Consider the following 22,014-nt stretch of genomic DNA (forward strand, 5'->3'; position numbering starts at 1 on the left):
ACTATCTTTAAGCTGTTTAAGGATTGTAGAGAGGTCTGTACATGAGGTCCAGTCTTGAGCCAAGTCACAGTATTATGAAAGTGCCCAGTCCTAACATGGTCCTCTCAGTTAAGAACCCCAGGAAAACCTGAGGAAGCAGAGATGAAGTATATGGAGACCAGCCCTCTGACCAGACCACAGAAAAGCCCAAAGAGCTCACCAATCTCACTTGCATCCTTGTCTTAAGTGCTGATATGTTCAAGGAAGGAGATACCAATATGAGAGTCAAGGAAAAGAAGGGAAATCAAAGAATAAATAAGGCTCTTTCACCGTTTGGCTTCCCTAAGCGTTCCTACTCTTGTATCTTCTTCTTCTTCTTTTTTTTTTTTGTCTTTTTGCCATCTCTTGGGTTGCTCCCGTGGCACGTGGAGGTTCCCAGGCTAGGGGTCGAATCGGAGCTGTAGCTGCCAGCCTACGCCAGAGCCACAGCAACGCAAGATCCGAGCCGCGTCTGCGACCTACACCACAGCTCACAGCAACGCCGGATTGTCAACCCACTGAGCAAGGGCAGGGATTGAACCCGCAACCTCATGATTCCTAGTAGGATTTGTTAACCACTGCGCCACGATGGGAACTCCCTACTCTTGTATCTTCTGCTTCACTTTCCTAGTTTTCATCCCAATTCATTAGCTACAGCTTCAGTTTTTGATCTTTATCACTCATCTTGTCTCAATTCTTGTAACTCTTCATTTTCATCCTCTTCATTAAAGCCTCTGGCACAGCTCACTGTCCAAACTCTTCAGTCAACAATATTTGGCTCTTCTATTTCCAATGATAAGAGGGCTATCAAGAGAGCTCATCAAGCAATTCTCATTATTAAAATGGCTGTTATTTTATTTTATTTATTTGTGTCTTTTTTCCTAGGGCTGCACCCGCAGCATATGGAGGTTCCCAGGCTAGGGGTCTAATTAGAGCTGTAGCTGCTGGCCTACGCCAGAGCCACAGCAACACAGGATCCGAGCCACATCTACAACCTACACCACAGCTCACAGCAATGCCAGATCCTCAACCCACTGAACGAGGCCAGGGATTGAATCTGCAACCTCATGGTTCTTAGTCAGAGTCGTTAACCACTGGGCCATGACAGGAACTACCCATGGCTATTATTAATTACAAACTTTCTTAAATGTAAATGTGTGGTGGTAAAAAGCTCATAGAGAAATTTCTATAATATCATATGGAAGAATGAATACACTCAAAAAGGGTTCTAAGAACATTTAATTTGGAAGTATAAGGTAATTGTTATTTTTGGGATAAACAGAAGATTCCTTCTGTTGCTATTGGAAAGATATTTTCAACTACATCTCAGGATGAGTTACTTGGCATTAATCCTGAAAATAAATGTATATTTTGTGCTCATTGCAAGGGAAGAATGATATTCTGACCTGGAAAGAATAAAATCATAATTTTCTCTTCTTCAATTCCTTCATTTTCCTTTTTTTTATTAAATATCTTTTATACCAAAGAAATTATTAGGTGATAGAGATTAGATGGTGATAATTAAGTGATAAAACTCCTGATTTCTCAAAGTTTATATTCAAGTAGAAAGCATAAGGTAACATATAAGGTTAAAGATGTCAAAAAAAACTTGATCAATAATTGTAGGGGAATAGGAGACTCACCTTAAGCCATATATATCTTGGAAGGCTTCATAAAGAAAGAACACTTTTGAAACAAGAGTGGGACTAAGAAAAATTAAGGAGGGAGCAACATTCTAGGCAGCTTTAATTTACTTGTTTCTTTGTAACTTATTTTGTTTCATACAGAACTTAATAGCATAAATTAAGAGTGTGATAAAATAATTAAGAAATGGAGACCAAAAAAACCCCAAATAAAGCTAAACTGCCTATTACATAATCTACAGTTTGATACTATGAGCACAAAACTGAAGGTAAAAATGAACATAACATGTGTGGAAACGATAATCAAGTTTAACTCAGCTAAAGTGTTCATTTATGATGATACTAACAGTAGGATAAAGAAAAGGGGGTTTGAAATGGCAAAGTAAAGAATTCTCATTTAATACTGACAGAAACATAATCATAGCATTTCAGTGGGAAAGTACTTGTGACCTCTTAGCTGGCAAGACTATAGAAAGTAATTTTGCCCACAAATTTTGTTTTCTTAATTTTTATGTGTTATTGTTATTCTCAAACTTTTCCCCTGAAAGTGGCAAGATGTGTGCCAAAGATGTTCAAATAGGAAAACAACAGAGAGAGTGACTGAGTTTTCAACATACGATTTAAGTCTCTGAATCCAGCTTAAGTGGCCCTTTTGGGCTAAAATCAATTTAGGTCATATTTCTTTTCTTTTTTTTTTTTAATAGCTGCACTTTTTGCATATGGAAATTCCCTGGGCTGGGGTCAAATTGGAGCTGCAGCTGCTGGCCTATGTCACAGCCACAGCAACATGGGATCTGAGCTGCATCTGCAACCTACCCTGCAGTTTGTAGCAATGCCAGATTGTTAACCCATTGAGTGAGGCCAGGGATCAAACCTGCATCCTCATGGATACTAGTCAGGTTCTTAAACTGCTGAGCCAAAATGGGAACTCCTAGGTCATATTTCTTGTTACTTATAACCAAGAGATCCCTAGCTGATAAAAATTTGAGTAAATAATAAACAATACTTGATAACTGGAAAGACAGTGGAAAGAGAAGGGTAAGGATTACATCAACGTTTTGAGCCTAGGAGACTGAAATAAGGCAGTCCTGCAGTACAGTACTTTGGAGGAAGTAAACATTTTCCATTTTATATATGTTGAGTTTGAGATGATGACAACTGAAGCATGTCCAAGAAGAAAATTCATTACAACAACAGTCCTGGAGTATGGAAGACAGAGCAGTCAATAGATATGTTGCAGCATTTTCTCTATCTACTCATAAAAATACTAAAGAACCTAGAAGTTAAGAAACATGTCCAAGGGGTCACACACAGTGAGTATGAAAGATAGTAACTGAATAAAGGCAGTCTGGTTCTGGATTTATTTTATTAACCATTTTTCTATTTGAGAAGTATATTTTAGAGGCACGAACTTTGGGGGACTGCTGAACCTACCTGAGAATACTGATAACTTAATGGGTTTATGGATTGAGCCAAACTACTTGTAGACTATTTGGCTGTGTTAGAAAATGTAGGTATATAATTCTATAATGCCTTTAGGAAATGAGAGTGTATATAAGTTCATTTTGTGCAACTAATCATAGCAAAGCTGAAATGTGTGTTTGGGAGATTATGAAACTGATCATTAGTACTGACATATCAGATATATATGATGTACAATGGTTTGTAATACTGTTTGCAAAAGATAAGTCTTGGCAATTATGTCATCTCTTAAACTAAGATTATAAACTTATGAGTAAGAGTGGTAAGCTAAATAGCTTGAAACAATTCTATACTTATTAATTTAATTCCCCCCTCTCTATCTCTGCCTCTGAAAATAGAATTGAAGATACCTAGATTGAATTTCCAGGGGAAATGGAAAACCTGCTTAGAATTTACAGAGAAAATCTGATACATGCTTATTTAAATAAATATATAGTTCATTACAATCCATTTGGAGGTATTACTGCATCTTCTCTCATTATCTTATTAGTCTTCTCAGCTTTTGTTCTCCATGCTGGGATTCCTTCCACTGATGGTCCCCTTTATAATATACAGCAGGTGTGGAGAAAGGGCAGATAGCAGAAGAGGAAGAAGCTGATCCCTCACTTACAAGGACGCTCCTACTCAGAATTATTTTGAATTAAATTTCCAAATTGTTATGTTTTGTTCTATTGTTCAGTAACAATGAGGAGCTCCACTCTAACCTGTTCTTATTTTATTTTATTTTTACTTTTTTGTTTTTTTATGGCCACACCTGTAGCATATAGAAATTCCCAGACTAGGGGTCGAATCAGAGCTATAGCTGTCAGCCTACACCGCAGCCATAGCAACACAGGATCCAAGATGAGTCTGTGATCTACACCTCAGTTCATGGCAATGCTGGATCCTTAACTTACCCAGCAAAACCAGGGATCGAACCCACGTCCTCATGGATCCTACTGGGGTTCGTTACCTCTGAGCCACAGTGGGATCTCCCATTTTAAATGGAAGTTTTTTTTATAACCACTTTTAAAGTCTTCTGCAGCACTAATATTCTGTGATTCTAAATTTAAAGCCAACACAACTGAAATGAATATTGTGATATTAGTAGAGATTCACTTTTACTGAAGAATGTTATCTTAAAAAGAAACATAGTTATTTCTCTGGTACAAAGTATGTGACTAGATATTTAGTTAAATGGAAGCAAGGCAGATTCATGTACATTGAGCATTTAAAGACTTAAAGCAAAATTCATCTAAGACACAAAAATAGGCTGTATATGAAAATACCTATGTTAAATCAGAAATTACTAGGTGTTATATTCCCACTATATACATCAAGAGCAAAATTCTTTATTTTATCATTGTCTCAGCTTTTATTATTATTTTTTAATAGTTATTTCCCCAATACAATTTTTTTTTCTACTGTACAACATGGTGACCCAGTTACACATACATGTACACATTCTATTTTCCCACATTATCATGCTCCATCATAAGTGATTAGACATAGTTCCCAGTGCTACACAGCAGGATCTCACTGCTAATCCATTCCAAAAGCAATAGTTTGTATCTATTAACCCCAAGCTCCCCAACCACCCCACTCCCTCCCCCCTCCCCTTTGGCAACCACAAGTCTATTCTGCAAGTCCATGATTTGTTGATTTTGAGAATGGTTTTAAGGTCTAGGATTATACTTTTCTTTTATTAAGAGAATCATTCATATATATGTATCTTAATATATATCTTAATGTATGTACAACTCATCACTGAGGTTTTTGAATGTTTTACTTGCTTTATTTTAATTAATTTAGTATCTTTTTTCTTTTCAGAGCCACACCTGTGGCACATGGAAGTTGAATTGGAGCTACAGCTGCTGGCCTATGCCACAGTCACGTGGGATCCCAGATGTGTCTGCAACCTACAACACAGCTCACAGGAACACCGGATCCTTAACCCACTGAGCGAGGCCAGGGATCGAACCTGCATCCTCAGGGATACTGGTCAGGTTCTTAACCCACAGCCATGATGGGAACTCCATATTAAAGTTATTTTTAATTAAAACCTTCAATCAAGAGTTCACTACTAAGTCTAAGACCCCACCCCTAAAGCCTTAGTTTACCTCCTCAGACTTCAAAACCTCTTAAAAGAATAATTTTGAAATTAAGGTGGTTCTATAGTATTGGTCACTTACCGCTTGTCCATAATTTCTATATGACACAGAATGAAAAGAAGACAACTCCAATATTGTTAGAACCACTGCTATAATTGCAGTAATCATGCATAAGATGTTCATGATCATAGCACATACAAGCTGAAAAGAAGATATATGGTAAATTTATTATACTCAGAATAGACAGTTTAGTTGAATAGTTTGTATTGCTGAAAAAAACCATCTAGTTAAAACTCTGATCTAGTTCTGAAGCTTTAGAAGTGTCGGTATGCTTGCCATTGAACACTTTTTCTAGTTTATATGAAATTCAGTTAATTTGGAGGAAACACTGAAATATCATCACATCAATAAGCATAAATCTTCCATTTGGGCTCAAAAATATTATAGTTCATAATCTTTTGAGTCAGTTGGAAGAATGCCTTGTAAGATGTGATTTGAATAAAAGGAATTCTTTTGCAAAAAGAAAAAAAAAAAGATGATTGCTTGTAGAAACAGGCCAAATAAGATTCAATGAATTTTAACCCTGGGTTTTCATTCTGTAGGGAAGGAAATCCATCAATATCTTTGGATATCAGTTCTTTATATCTGTACAATTATGAGAACAGACCAGTTAATTTCTAAGGTGTCATTTTAGCTCTAAGAGTCTAGGATTTTTTTTTTCCTTCCCAATATCTTTGCACCTATACCATAGCTGAATCTTTATTCTGAACAGATTTTCCATTTTGTTACAAGATACAAAATACCCTGTTCCCAAATTGGATAGTTAGAAAAATGAAGTTTTACAGCAGTATTATGTCTATATGTAAAGGCATTAGGCCTTATTTAATTTTTTGTAACGGTGAAATTCATACAGTGTTGATAGAACGCCAAACCAAAAAAATACCTCTACACTTAAATTTAGAAACTTTAATGTAATATATTTAAACTAATACAGCATGTTTGTCTATATTAAATTATGTGCTCCTAGATTTTTATTTAATTCCTTCACTTATTTTACAGATAGGGTAGATTCTTTCACTGTTTAGATGCCCACTATCTTTTCATTAAAACCTATTTATCTTTGTGACAACTGATTTCTAGGGTATTCTAAACATTTTAACTTACCAGGCGTTGAGATGGACGCCTTGTTGCTCTTATTATGGAAATTCCTGACACGACAAACTGTATATAAAAACATATATTTGTAAATACTCGTTGATAATGACCATCAGCTTAATATCATCATATTTTGAACAACTCCCTCTTTTAGGTCAATTATTTTTAGAACACCAAGTAAAATATAAATAAATTTCAGTAGAAGGGATTAGGACAAATTTACATCATATACTAATGCAAGGTCACAGGTAACAGAAACATATAGGGGACAGTGGGCAATTCAGACAGTAGGTTGTGGAATTGTGGAATATGCCAAAATGACTTAAGAAGTCCTGGATTAGGGGCCAAATTTGCTTTTATCTATGCATGCTTTTGGAACTCATTTGATTCTCACTTCTAAAGCTATCCTCCCTATCGAGATATCATTGATTATAATTACTGCATATATATCCAGATATGAAAAAGTAGTCTGTGATTATATTCCAAATTGTGTTTGTACAAGATATATCTCTTAACTGAGACAGTAGCTATTACTAAGGTAATAGCTGCTATTCATGTTTTTGCCTTTTTTTTTTCCTTTTTAAAGAGGTTCCATTATTTCATACCAGGTTCCTGTGTTTATTTCCCAGAAGTATAAAGCGATGCCGTATTATTTGAAAGTGGGCTGCACAATCCCTTTGAAATATTCCTTTTGTCTTGTCTGTTTTAGTGGCTTTGACAAAGCTCCAAGTCAACTGCTAATTTGTAGAAAAATAACACACATACTATGCAACATATTCAGAAGGACCAAACTTTAAGCTGACTAACTACTCCAGGATAACTTAGGTCTACATGCTCAGCACCTCATTCTGTAGCAAAAGCTGAGATTTCCAAGAAGGTACACAGTGAAGATAAGAACTAGTTCAAAATAGAAAGTGAAAGTGAAAATACCTTGTGAATTTTAAACTAGTGCTAACTACATTACCAAACAATGGGCTTTACAAAATGCCTTTCAAAGTTTATGACCTAAATGGGAAGTTTTGCATTGGATTATATCTAATTGAAGCTTTAGATAATTTAATCTAGGAACTAACTGTGCTATTTTTGTAACATAAATGATTGAAAACATTGAAAGACATGAATCATTTATCTGGACTTTATTTGCAGATTCATTATTTTTCTCCTATTGTTTTCCAAGGCAATGCTTTGATACCTGTAAGCCACTATACAAAGGCAAAGGATTTCCTCCAGACTACTCTTTCCCTTACAGCCTTCTCAAATGGTGGCTATGTTATCTCCTATAGCAAAAGCTATGGAACATTACTGGTTCTAAGCCTGGGTAAGTGGTCCCCTTGCTCCTTCTTGTTTCTTCCAACCACTCTCTCTCCTTCAGCTTTGAATCTGGTATCATCAGATTCTATCACTCACTATCCCTTCTGGTTGAAGTCATCTATTGACCCCTTGGTCACTCGTCTCTTTCTAGGTGAGTTTAATTCTTTCTTTCTTTTTTTTTTTTTTAACTTTCTCTGTAACACCTCTTAATCCTTGGTAATTTCAATGTATACTTATATGATCCTTCTTATACCCTGGTCTTGTAGTTCTTTGAATTTCTCTCCTCTAATCCTTCGACTCCATCTTTTCTTAGTCACTTATCACATATTCATTCTCTTGTACTTGTTTCTGTCAATTAAGTATAATACCTATCAAATCTCAATTTTACTTATCCTACTCTGACCACCACCTTCCATCTTTATAAATCATGCTGTGCAGTAGTACAACTCTAACAATTCTTTGACCCCATCTGGATCTATAATCTAAGCCCCTTACCTCTCTGTTATATTCTGTCCTCTACCAGTTTAAATTCCATGGTCAACAATTAAAAATGATCATTTTATACACTCTCAACTCCTTTTCATCTTTCTTGTATGATCATAGTTGCACAGTTAAACCAAAATCTTGATTAAATGCAGTTCTCCTCCTTACTACACACCTGTACCCATGCAGCTGAACATGTTCTGAGAGAGGTGTGTGCAAACCATCTTGACCCATCTCACAATACAATCACATTCCAAAAGCACAAGTGAGTCCTTTAATGCTGCATGAAAGTCATACTACTTTTCCACAGTTCATCCACTCTCTCACTTTTCCTAGATGACTATTTCCTACCCTTTTCTTTCTCCTCAAACAACCAATCCATTCACCATTCACATTCTTAACTCATGATCTTGCTTCCTAAGTCACTGAGATATTTAAGGCCGTCAGAAGAAAAGTTCCACAAGCTCCCAACATCTGACTACCTATCTATAAAATCTGTCCTCTCTCTCTGTTCCTCTACCTTCCTTCCTGTTACTTGCCTTGACACTATTTACATTAAAGGTGGAGAGTTCTTTGTTGGGCCTCTCCTGTACTTTGTAGGACGTTTACCAGCATCCTTCGCTTCTGCCCACTAGACATACACTTCCAGCTATGAAAATCAAAAATGTCATCACCAAATGTCCTCTGAGGATAAAAAAATCACCTCAGCTGAGAACCACTGCTAGCGATAAACTGTCAATACTCCCAGAGATTTGTGTATTAAAATGCATCATTTCTTACCTATACAAGTCCGTGATTCTAACAATAGCTCACTCCCCCCATTTATCTCATATATCATCAATTTTCTCTCCTCTGGTTCAGCCCTCTTGACAAAAGACATGATACTTTTAACTTACTGGAACAAATAAGCAACCTTGTCCTGACCCAAGTTCCCCTCAACTATCACTTCATTTCTCTATACCACCTTACACCGAAGCCCTTAAAGGAGTTGTCTATTTGCTGTCTCTAATTCCTCTCCTCTCGTTTTTTAAACCAATTCCAATCAGGCTTTTGCCCCACCAATCCCCTGAAACTACTGTCAAGTTTACTATTCACTTCTGTGTTGTTAAATCCAATAGTTAATTATCAGCCCTTGTCTTATTTGCCAACATAACAGAATTTGATATAGTTGATTTTTCCCTGTTTTTTTTTTTTTTGTTGTTGTTGTTGTTGTTCACTTGGCTTCCATGATGTCACACTCTCCAGATTTCCTACTACCTTATGTCTGTCTAGAAACCACAGAAGAGTGCAGAAAATGACAGATTTAGAAAATGTGTGAGTATAGACTCATTGTGTGAGGAACCTAAGGTAAGGACCCTAAATATAAAAATTTACCTTGCTAATGGATATTATGCTTAAGATTCTGTCTTTCATATATCTAAGAACAATCCAACCCATGGTTGTCATTGTATATTCACTCTTATATCTACATCTCTTATAATAGCACTGGTAAATTAAAGATGCTCAATAAATAGTTGTTGGAAAAAAGGACTCTGATTTTGAATAAATTACTGAGGTGGGATTTAGTTACTTAATTTTCCTTAAAATTTTATTCCCTATGTTCCACTAGTGGCATGAATATTATTTACTGAATGATTAAATCATATAAATGTATTCTACTCACAATAACACCCCATAAAGCACATCCTGCTTTGTAACTTATAGGTTCGTATGTCCCAAAGACTCCTTTAATTTGTCCCATATACAAAATCAACAGGAGATACCACATGAAAACACTAAAGATGCCAATCATAATCTGGATAGCCTATGAGAAGAGAATGTTGTTAGTACTGAAACCATGTAATTTATAATTTTGATAAATGTTAACTATAAGAGGCATTCAACATTTTTCAAAAGATGAAAGTAAAATTGCAGTGCACTTCACCATGAAATTCTGGACTGGTTGGTCTAAAAAGAGAGCCCTAACCTGGAAATACTGAGGTTTACCAAATAGAAATCAGCCATACTTGGGGCATCAGACTATTCAATAGTGATTCTGGTGAATTCTCCCATAAGAAAGTTGACAGTCTGACTCTACTGCTGGCTATTCTCCCCACCGATCAAGTAATGGCATGAGAGGAGAATACTGAGGGTACTTCTTTTCCTTCCAGGCACACATGTATGGATCTTTTTCACAAGCATGCTAGGTGAGGTAGAGCCAACACAGAGATACAAAGAATACCCAAAATACTCTTACTTGAACAAGATCTTCCTTTTGAATAGGGGATAGGTTAGGGAAGAATTATTACTCAACGTTAATTTTAAAAAGACAATTATAATCCCAATAAGTATGTACAAGTAAATTTATTTCTGAATTTATACATGAACTGATATTTCATCTACTGAATTACATTTTAATTACTCTTTAAAAATTTCAGAGGATACATTATTTTCACTTTCATATAAACTTTAATAGGAAGCTATTTAGTGTTTTAACTTTAATAGTTCCAGTTATTCATAAAGCAAGAAGTCTATGAAACACATAAAGCAACTGGCCAATATTAAGATATGTTTTAGATAAATTTTTTTTTGTATAGAAAAATCACTTTTTTGGTAAAAATTTTATGCATTTAGATTCAGATTCTAAGGTTTCTCTACTTCGAATTTGGAAGAATGACATTATTTTCAAAGGTTCTTTGGATCTGACTGGGAGAAAATTCTCTACTAGATCTCAAAATCCTTGAGACCCCGGACTTTATAGTTATCCCATATCCAGTCTCTTAACTTGGTGACCAGCACAGAACAGGCACCCAGTAAATACCCCCTTGAATAATAACATCAATATCAAGAACATTAAGTCCACATGACTTTATGATAAATGTAAAAGGCTTGAGAAATAGTGTCTCCTTTTATATGGATTGAAACTGTTTTATATAAAACTATGAAATATCCAAGTAACCAAATCTTGTAAACAGTTCTTATAAGAAAGCAAAGCTGCTAATAATCCATGGAGAAAGATAAGATTTTTAAATGAGAAAACTCATTTGAAATGAGTTTTTTTAAATGAGAAAAGATCACTTAACCTAGAGCCAATGAATGGGTTCCAAAAGGTCATAAAAACGATATAAAAACGAGGGCAAAGAATTATGGTATGTACATGAAATTGAAGAGCTTTCAGAGCTTTCTTTCTATGCCCAAATAATTCTGGGCTTTGAAAGAGGTTAAGAATCTCTGCTGAACGGTCAAGTAGGAGACTTAGACAACTAGTCTATAGTAGCCAAATTCAAAGGAAAAGTTCACATCCAATGGAAAAAAATTTTTTTTTTCCCTTTCAGCTGTGATTTTCATAATTCCTTGGTGTTTATTTAGAGAGCTAAACTCTTTATAATACAAGAGACAAATTAATAATAATCCTACTGCCCAGACATCAACACAGTAATCTGAAAACATCAGCAACAGATCTCTCTTACAGTTAAAAAAAAAAACCCTGTTTTTCTTTTATTCCTTTTTTGGATTTATCTATTACTCTTTGTAGGTCGATTTAGTCAGCATACTTACATCCAAGCACATAGTTGTTTGTGAAGGGCGATGAGATCAAATTTGTATAAGACAATCAATACAAAAACCAAAATTTTACCCTTTTGACTTAACCAAATCTGCCCCCTCCAGATTCAAGAATATTCCTTATTTACGTTGAAATAGTGCATGATACTGAATTTAGTCAAAATGAAGTCCTACTTACCCCTAAAACAAGAGAATCTGCTGTAGAGACTTTTGAACAACACGCACATGGAGCCATACTACCAGCATTTCCTCTAGATGATTATGTCTCTTATCTTTGGTGATATCTTTATTAGCAAACTTCTACAAAACAGTACAAAACACATATACATGCTTTGCTCAAAAGACAAAAACCTAAGTTCATTTCTTTTCTTACTGTTTCACAACCACCTCTCCAAAGTCAGAAGAAATTGCTTTCTTCTTTTTTTGCCTTAATTGTTAGAGGCATCAGTTTGCATCCACCTGTTCTGATAACAGTCTCCATAACTGAAAAGCTTCTATGAATAGAAAATATTGCTATATTACAGATATTTTCTCTGAGTAGTAAACAGTGTCTCTGGATGATAAAGTATATAAAACACCTAGGGAACCATATAGGAGGATTTTCAGTAAAGCTTTTAATACCTCACTTGTAATTCATAATCAATTCAATGTAATTCATAATGCCATGTCTGCATTTTTAAAACACAGTTCATCATGGCCTTGTGATTTTTTTTTGACACATACTTGCTACCTAGTTGTTTCTGTAAGATGAATTTTTCCCCCCATCAGACAACTTATCAAAGTAGCTTCCACAATCCTAAAGACTTTTCCTGTTTGTTTTTTTTTTTCCCTGTTACTCCTAGATTTCTCCCTGGTGTTTAAATCATATTCATATTTATATGAACATAGAAACTTGGCTAATAATTTTACCCTCTTCTGATATTTTATCCACTTGTGGATCTGAAATTACAATGTTTAACACCTTCTAACATGGCATATTTAGGTCAATAATATGAGTTATGCCACTTAGCCATCCAAATGATCATCTAATAGATAACATCAAAAGTTGAGCCTTGGGCCTTCTGGAAACAAAGGTGTTTGACTAAATTATTTGTCATTCTCTGCACCCTTAAAATCTCATGATTTGATGACTTTAATAATTTTAGTCTTTGGTTTCTAAAATTGATTTTCTGAATATCTCAATTCTATAAAGTATAGAAATTGAAAAGGCTAGGTAAGAACACAAGAGCTGGTGTGTTCTTGGTGACAGCAAAAAGAGAAAACAATATGTTAATAAGTGAATTATAATGGTAAGCTTTATATATTCAAACATCACCTTTGAGAAATAACAAAGAAAGAAAAAAGACTTACTAGGCAAGCTAGATTAATCATTCTGTCATGCTTAAAAACAGAGTTACAGAATTCATATATACAGTAATGAAGAAAAGTCATATCTAGATTGAAATTATTTGTCACTTTTCAGATAAAAGGAAAATAATAAAAATAGTAAGTCCTTTCGTGTACATGGAAAAATTCCTTTCACATTCATAGTTGATAGTGGAAGCTCCATGACTGGTTTCGGAGGTAGAACATTCAGCATCACTATAACTTCCATCAGGCTCCACAAAAACCACCCCAAATGAAGTATTCATTAAAATAAGAAAAAAAAAAAAGTGTGTGTGTGTAAAATCCTCAGCTTAACTAACAGAAGGAAGAAACTAAGAAATGCTACAATATATCCCTGCAATAAATAATGCTTAGAAGTAAAAACAACAAAAAAATCTTTATTTGGTTACTCTACAACCCAGTTATAAACCAAAAATAGAATATAAAAATGAAATTATCATGTATTTATTTTTAATCTTCTGGTAATTCCATCACTAAACCAAAAAGCAGTTGCCAGACAAGCCCCTAGCCCTTATTCTCAACCCTATCCTTATCACCTACAATTTGCATAACATAGAAATTCTGGAACATTCGCAGAGAGCTCTCTGGAAACCAATTCTCCATCTGTAGCAGGGATGTGACACCTCACTGTCTTCTGAATAAAGTTCAAATTCATTAAGAAAGGCCTATAAACCTTCATGAACTGCTCCCTGGCTACCTTAGCCTGATACTGACACACTCCCTCAGTTTAAGCCCTCACAGCAGCCATAGCAATCTTCTCTGGAAAAACCCCTCTCCTCAATTCCCTAACATTCTGTGCATACTTCCTATGACCGTGTAGTCTTTACTTCTGATTTTCAGGACTGGCTCCCAGAAGTCCAGGAACTCATTTCTGTGTGACCAGGTCAGCCCCAGGCTACAACCAAGAGACTGAGACTTGACGAAATAAACTATAATAATATATTACCTCATATCAGTCAGAATGGCCATCATCAAACAATGTACAAATAATAAATACTGGAGAGGGTGTGGAGAAAAGGGAGTCCTGCTACACTGTTGGTGGGAATTTAAATTGGTACAACTACCATGGAGAACAGTATGGAGGTTCCTTAAAAAACTAAAAGTGGAGTTACCATAGGATACAGCAACTCCACTCCTGGACATATATCTGGAGAAAACCGTAATTCAAAAAGATACATGCACCCCAATGTTCATGGCAGCATATTTACAGTAGCCAAGACATGGAAGCAATCTAAACGTCCATCAACAGAATGGATAAAGAAGATGTGGTAATTTATACAATGGAATATTACTCAGCCATAAAAGAATGAAATAATGCCATTTGCAGCGACATGAATGAGCCTAGAGATGATCATACCAAGTGAAATAAGTCAGACAAAGACAAATACATGATACCACTTCTATGTTGAATCTAAAAAAAAAAATCAACTCATTTATCAAACAGAAACAAACTCACGGACATAGAAAATAAACTTATGGTTACCAAAAAGGAGGGATAAATTAGGAGTAGGGGATGAACAGACACACACCACTATATTATAAAATAAACAAGGATTTGTTGTATAGCACAGGGAACTAAATTCAGTACCTTCTAATAACCTATAATGGAAAAGAATCTGAAGCTCTAGACCTGAAACTAACACAATATTATAAACCAACTACAGTTAAGTTAAAAAAACGAAGAAGACTGGGCCGGCACGTGGGTGGCTGAGGCTCAGCCTCTGCAGAGGGAGGTGAGGCGAGAGGAAAAGAAGGGTGGGGTGGGGGTGGGGAGCCACTGAATTCCATCTCCATGCCTCCTTGCCACTTTTAACACTCCACATATGCCAGAAGCAAAGACATACGATTACCCCTCATTTTACAAGCTCCAAGTCCCAAGGATGCGACTTTCGCCCTCACAAGTCCAGGGCCTGGCTAACGGCGTCGTCCCTGTGTGGGCCGGTGGTCCTGCCGCGGAGCCTCTGGTTCCTCCTGCCAGTGCCCAGGCCCTGGCTGAAGAGGCAGATCTCTGGCTGGCGGCTCCCTCAGGGCCAGGTCCCCAGACCCTGCCCAGTCATCATCCCTGACAGAGCAAGGCGCCCAGGACCCAGCCCGCCTTCAGGCTCCTCAGGCTCCTCAGGCCTCGCGCGCCTCCAACGGCAGCAGCGCAGTCCTCGTGCGCCTGCGCACCGGGTCCAGCTCAGAGAGGGTGGAGGTGGGGGTAGGGGGAGCTTGTGCGCAGACTCACTAGAGCCTGGCGGGCCATATGCTCAGACCCGCGCCAACCACCGCTTGCTGACTGTGGAAGTGGCTTCGCCAAACCTGCATTTCTGGTATTAGCCCTTCTGGTGAATTTCTTATGCATACATCCGCAGCAGAGTGACCAGGATCACTGATGAAAAGTCAACCCTTCACCTTCTCTGTTCTCAAAGAAAATTTTCGGCCATAAACCCACTTCAGAAGGTGTACGTATTGAAAAAGGTAAGTAGCTGAATCATCGGCTCTTATTTAAACATAAGTAGCCGGAGAAAGAAATTAATGAAGAGAGTATTTAGCAAGACGCTGGAATGGCTTTTTGATCCACTTGCTGAGGTGAGTTCAACTTTCAGGATATACTTGGCGTCAGTTTCTGTTAGATGCGGACGGTAGTTAAAACAGTGTTTACAAAAAGATGTGTAAAGAAGTAGAGGTAGCTGCTCAAAGAGAAGAGGCAGATCTGGGAAGATGGATGAGGACGTGGGGAAAAAAAGAAGCATGAACTGAAGCAAACAGTATAAGCTTAAATTAACTGACAAGCATAGATCATCCTGTTAGATGCAACTGTTATGATTTACTGAAGCATTAAAGCACCTGAACAGGAGTTCCCCTTGTGGCGCAGCGGGAATGAATCTGACTAGTAACCAGGAGGTTGCAGGTTCAATCCCTGGCCTCGCTCTGTGGGTTGAGGATCTTAGGTTGCAGTGAGCTGTGGTGTAGGTGAGCACATGCTGCTCAGATCTGCGTTGCTGTGGCATAGGCCTGCGTAGGCCCACATAGGCCAGCAGCTGTAGCTTCCATTCCACCACTATCCTGGGAGTCTCCATATATACCTAGGTGCAGCCCTAAAAAGCAAAAAAATAATAAGATACCTGAACAGCAGATTTTCCTGCAGCTCCTAATTGTTATGAACTATAATTTATTCCAGGAAAATTTTACTTGGTATTCTTTGGAAAAGTTAAAATTCAGGTCTGTAATGTAAATATTTAATTGGGACTTAGAGCTTCAGTACTATTCTTTTGTGCTTTACCTGTTTATTAAGATTCTAGGCACTAAAGAAAGAGGAAGTCACTTGAATGTGTCTTTAACCTCAAGATTATGGATTCAGTAGAAATAAGAATCAGTTGTAACTTGCTGCCGTGGTTGGTTGATTGATTTATTGATTGTGAGAGAAGTGTTGTATCTTTTCTCTTCACTTAAGGTTTAGCCAACAGTTGCTGGAAATTATCCTGGATTTGATGATTTTCTTGGATGGGGGCCCAAATATGTATTCATCTTTATTCAGTGAATATGGATCATTCACATGCATTCAGTATGAACATAGGTAGGATTAGATGAGTGAGTCAGACTGTGAAACAGGCCAAATTCCTTGTTACTTAATTAATTCCTCTGATAATAGCACAGATTAGTAAACCAACCTTATTTTCTTCTGTCCGTATAACCTGGATTTGAAAATTCAGATGTCATTCATTTTTAATTTTTGTCTTTTGGTCCTCAATAACACCGTGTCCTTTAACAATGAAGAGACAATCAGCTATGGTTTGACAGCCAATGTGACTTGGCTTTAATCTTTGTCACCTTAAATTTTTCTCCATGCAGATTATGTTGTTAATTTCCCTTGAATTGGTTCTCAGGATACAAAAAGACACTATGAGGAAGTGTGCTGAGATCACCATGCCTGATATAATGTTGTTAAACTATTGTTGGGGGTCATTGCAAGGACTCTATTGGCTATAAGCCCTGATAAAATGTCTTGTCCAAATTGTTACGGGGGATTTCATTACTTACATGCAGGAGAAAATAGATGCAGTCTCTTTGTAAACATCAGGCTGTTCTTGTAAATAAAATGGAAGTAAATCTCTGAAACACTGGAGAAACTAAGCAATTGATTTTACTATAGAAGTATAATATATATAAATATTTATAAAAAGTACAAAGTATATGTGTATATGTATAAACATATATGCACATATATACATATGTAGTGGATTTCAGTTTTCATAGAGTTAGCATTATTACCTAGTGATTCTTTAATAAAATGCTAATTGGTATAGTTGACCCTTGAACAATGTGGGGGACCACATATAACTTCATAATCGGCCCTTCGTATCTGTGGTTTGGCATCCATGCCTTCAGCCAACCACAGATTGTGTAATGCTGGATTGTGTATTAAAGTATTGGAAAAAAGTCTGTGTATAAATGAACCCACATAGTTCAGACCATATTGTTTAAAGGTCAGCTGTAGTTTAAAAATTATTTTTCTTTTTTCTTTCTTTTCCCCAGCATTAATTATCAACGTTATGTGTCTTATGGTTTTGTTTAAAGACCTTAAACTTTCGAGTGTGCCTATGAGGTCCATACCATTGTTAGTCATCATTTTAACAGATGAGAATACTGAGGCTTGGGTGGTTAAAGGTCTTGATCATGGTCACAGCTTATAAATGTGAGGTTTGTCATTCTAACTCTGGCAGTCTAGCTCCAGAATCTGTATCCGGTTTGCTTTCTCCAGGTCTCTTTCTGGAAGAGCTCTGCCCATGACTGTCATGGGATTAAGTAAAGAATTCTGTTGGCAAAATCACAGGGTCTAGGGATGGTTCTCCAATCCAGTCTGGATGTGCATACTGCATTGCAAGTACAGCAGTTTTGTCGTTCCATGTGAATTTTAGGATTATTTGTCCTAGTTCTGTGAAAAATGTGATGGGTATTTTGATAAGGATTGCATTAAATCTGTAGATTGCTTTGGGTAGTATTAATATTTTAACAATATTAATTCTTGGAGTTCCCGTCGTGGCTCAGTGGTTAATGAATCCGACTAAGAACCATGAGGTTGTGGGTTCGAGCCCTGGCCTTGCTCAATGGGTTAAGGATCCGGCGTTGCTGTGAACTGTGGTGTAGGTTGCAGACGCGGCTTGGATCCCGCGTTGCTGTGGCTCTGGTGTAGGCTGGTGGATACAGCTCTGATTACACCCCTAGCCTAGGAACCTCCACATGCCGTGAATGCCGCCCTAGAAAAGGCAAAAAGACAAAAAAAAAAAACCAAAAAACCCAATATTAATTCTTCCAAACCAAGAACATAGGATACCTTTTCATTTCTTTGTATCATCTTCGGTTTCCTTCATTAATGTTTTATAGCTTTTTGAATATAGGTCTTTGATCTCCTTGGTTAAGTTTTATTTCTAGGTATTTTATTCTTTTTTATGTGATTTTATTTTATTTCATTTCATTTTATTTTTTTGGCCACACCTGCAGCATATGGAGGTTCCCAGGCTAGGGGCGGAATCAGGAGCCGTAGCTGCCGGCCTATACCACAGCCACAGCAACACTGGGTCCAAGGCTCGTCTGGGACCTATACCACAGCTTACGGCAATGCTGGATCCTTTAACCAAGTGACACCAGGGATCAAACCTGCATCCTCATGGATGCTAGTCAGATTTGTTTCGGGAACTCCTGATGTGATTTTAAATGGGATTTTTTCTTTTTGCTTTCTCTTTCTGATAGCTCATTGTAGGTATAAAGAAATGCAACAGATTTCTGTATATTAATCTTGTATCCTGCAACTTTGCTGAATTCATTTATTAGTTCTAATAGTTTTGGGGTGGAAACCTTGGGGTTTTCTACATATGGTTTCATGTCATCTGCAAGTAGTGACAGTTTTACCTCTTCCCTTCCAACTTGGATGTCTTTTATTCCATTTTCTTGTCTGATGGCTGTGGGCAGCTAGGTCTTCCATTACTACGTTATATAAAACATTGAGAGTGGAAATCTTTGTCTTCTTCCTGAATTTAGATGAAAGGCTTTTTCAGCTTTTCACCATCAAGTATGATGTTAGTTGTGGGTTTGTCATAAATGATCTTTATTATGTTGAGATATATTTTCAGTGTGCCCACTTTGATGAGAGTTTTTATCATGAATGGATGTTTAATTTTGTCAGATATTTTTTCTGCATCTATTGAGGTGATCTTTTTTTTGATCATAAAATTTTTTATCCTTCCTTTTGTTAATGTAGTGTATCACATGGATTGATTTGTGAATATTGAACCAGCCTTGCATCCCTGGAATACATCTCAATTCACTGTGGTGTATGACCCTTTTTTATATTTTGTTGAAGATTTTTGCATCTATATTCATCAAAGATACTGGCCTGTAATTTTTTTTTTTCTTTGTAGTGTCTTTGTCTGGTATAGTGGCCTCGTAAAATGAATTTGGCATTGCTGTGTCTTCAACTTTTTGGAACAGTTTGAGAAAGGTAGTTGTTAGTACTTCTTTATATGTTTGGTAGAATTCCCATTTGAAGCTGTCTGGTCCTGGACTTCTGCTTGCTAGGGTTTTTTTAAATTAAAAATTCCATTTCACTACAAAATTGTCTGTTTCTTCCTGATTCAGTCTTGTCAGGTTGAAGATGGAGGGACTAGAGCATTGATGAGTGTGAGGTGAGGTTCCCCTCTACTCAGTGGCTGTCACTGCCCCATTGGGAGTGATTGAGTCCCAGGATGCTGGGGCAGAAGCCCTGAGGGTCTGCTCTGTTCTCTTTAATTGTGTGCTTTCCCTCTCTAAGCTGTTGGGACCCTTGCCCCCAGTGAAACAGTGCTGAAGTAAGAAGAGCCTGGGCAGGCTCTCTGCTTCTGTCAGGGCATGGGCTGCAAGTGGGTTGGCTGCAGACAGACGTCTGAGCTGCCTCTGATTGTGTCACCTGTAAGGTGCCAGTAATTGTTGCCCTCACCCTGCTCAGATGTCATCTCAGGTCTGAGTCCCTGGCTGAGCTCTTTTTGTGGTCTTGGAAGCCCTAGGTCCAGTGCAGAGCTGTGATGTGGACTAAATGGGCTGGAGCATTTGCTTGGCTCATGCTGGGATGGGGGGGGGGCAGTTGCAGGGCACTGGGCTCCACTAGAGCAGAACCCCATCTGCTTTGTCTCAGAGGTAAGCCAGCATGTGGGTTTTCTCCACCAGTGGAGTCCAGGCTTCCCATAGCCCTCCTGTTAGTCCACTGGCCTCCCAAGCAGCCAAGAAGGCTCATCTTCCCTGTGTTGGACCCCTGGACTGGAGTGCCCTGTAAATGGCTCATACTCTCATGCCTCAGAGTGGGTGTTCACCCATGTAATCTCCTTTTCCCTCTGAGTCCCCTTCCATGGGCACAGGTCCTGACAGAAAGGTCTTCTTCCTTTCCTACCTGATTACATGTGTATCTTTCTTACAGCCTTGGTTATATAGGGGTCCTTCTGTTAGTTTCCAGTGAGGATTGTTCCACAGGTATATTCTTTTAATTTTTTAAAAATTTGTATTCAATTTTAAAGGTTACTTCCCATTTACAGTTATTACAAGATTATTGGCTATATTCCCTGTGTTGTATAATACAATCTTGAGCCAAACTTACACCTAATAATTTATACCATCCACTCCCTCACCTCAATAGAGCCCTTCCCCATCCTCCACTGGTAACCACTAGTTTGTTCTCTATACCTGTGAGTCTGCTACTTTTTTGTTATATTCACTAGTTAGTTGTACTTTTAAAATTTCACATATAAATGATATTATATAGTGTTTATCTTTGTCTGACATATTTCACTTGGCATAATGTCTTCCAAGTCCATCCATGTTGCTGCAAATGGCAAAATTTCATTCTTTTTTATGGCTGAGTAGTATTCCATTGTATATGTATACCACATCTTTATCTATTCATCTGTTGAGGGACACTTAGGTTGTTTCCATAATGCTGCTGTGAACATTGGGGTACATGTATCTTTTTGAATTTGTGTTTTTGTGGGTTTTTTTTTTTTTGATATATATCCAGAAGTGGGATTGTTGGGCCATATGGTAGTTCTATTTTTAGTTTTTTGAGAAACCTCCATATTGTTCTCTGTTGTGGCTTCACCAACTTATATTTCCACGAACAGTGTACAAAAGTGGAAAAATAATTCTTGAATCCATATATTTCATGATGAATTATTGACCTTATAATTTAGAATTGGAAGACACCCTAGAGGTCTAATGATAAACTGTTTTCTTCTGAGGTAGGAAGAGATTAAATATAGGATATACTTGGGTTTTTCTTGTATGGCTTAAGTTATATTTTTGGGGTGAAGTCTTTGTACTCAACTCCAGAATTTATTGCTTATACATGAAAAAAATGTATACACTGGAATTTATTTTTTTATTTTTTTTACTTTTTTGTCTTTTTGCCATTTCTTGGGCCACTCCCACAGCATATGGAGGTTCCCAGGCTAGGGATCTAATCGGAGCTGTAGCCTCCGGCCTACACCACAGCCACTGCAATGCAGGATCCGAGCCGCGTCTGCAACCTATACCACAGCTCACGGCAATGCCGGATCCTTAACCCACTGAGCAAGGCCAGGGCTCGAACCTGCAACCTTATGGTTCCTAGTCAGATTCGTTAACCACTGAGCCACGACAGGAACTCCACACTGGAATTTAAATAAAGCACATTTTATCCTATTTTATATTATACCAAATACAAAATATGTAAAGTCTTAATTTTATGTAATGGCATAGCACAGTGGTCACAAAGTAGCGATGTAATACCTTTTTTTGAGCAAATGAATGAATTAATGAATAAATTTTTAGGTATTTCAGAATAAAAATACCATAGGACTTTAAAATAGCATCACATCAGTAAGTAATAGGCATATGATTTCTGTGCTGGGATGTAATGT

The 22,014-nt window shown here is 37.3% G+C and overlaps 1 protein-coding gene across 1 annotated transcript in view; it reads right to left on the reverse strand.

The window, feature by feature from the left end:
• The window catches only part of MS4A13 (membrane spanning 4-domains A13), a 33,172-nt gene extending 21,212 nt beyond the window's left edge, over positions 1-11,960 (reverse strand). Inside the window, exons 1-4 of the mRNA XM_047774302.1 lie at positions 11,904-11,960; positions 9,846-9,986; positions 6,398-6,454; positions 5,315-5,434 (exon numbers count right to left, since the gene is read on the reverse strand). Of these exons, the coding sequence (XP_047630258.1) occupies positions 5,315-5,434; positions 6,398-6,454; positions 9,846-9,986; positions 11,904-11,960 (375 nt within the window). The remainder of the gene's footprint in view (positions 1-5,314; positions 5,435-6,397; positions 6,455-9,845; positions 9,987-11,903) is intronic.
• Positions 11,961-22,014: the final 10,054 nt, after the last annotated feature.

The sequence above is a fragment of the Phacochoerus africanus genome, chromosome 4 (genome assembly GCF_016906955.1).
Source record: "Phacochoerus africanus isolate WHEZ1 chromosome 4, ROS_Pafr_v1, whole genome shotgun sequence".
In the NCBI taxonomy this organism is placed as follows: Eukaryota; Metazoa; Chordata; class Mammalia; order Artiodactyla; family Suidae; genus Phacochoerus; species Phacochoerus africanus.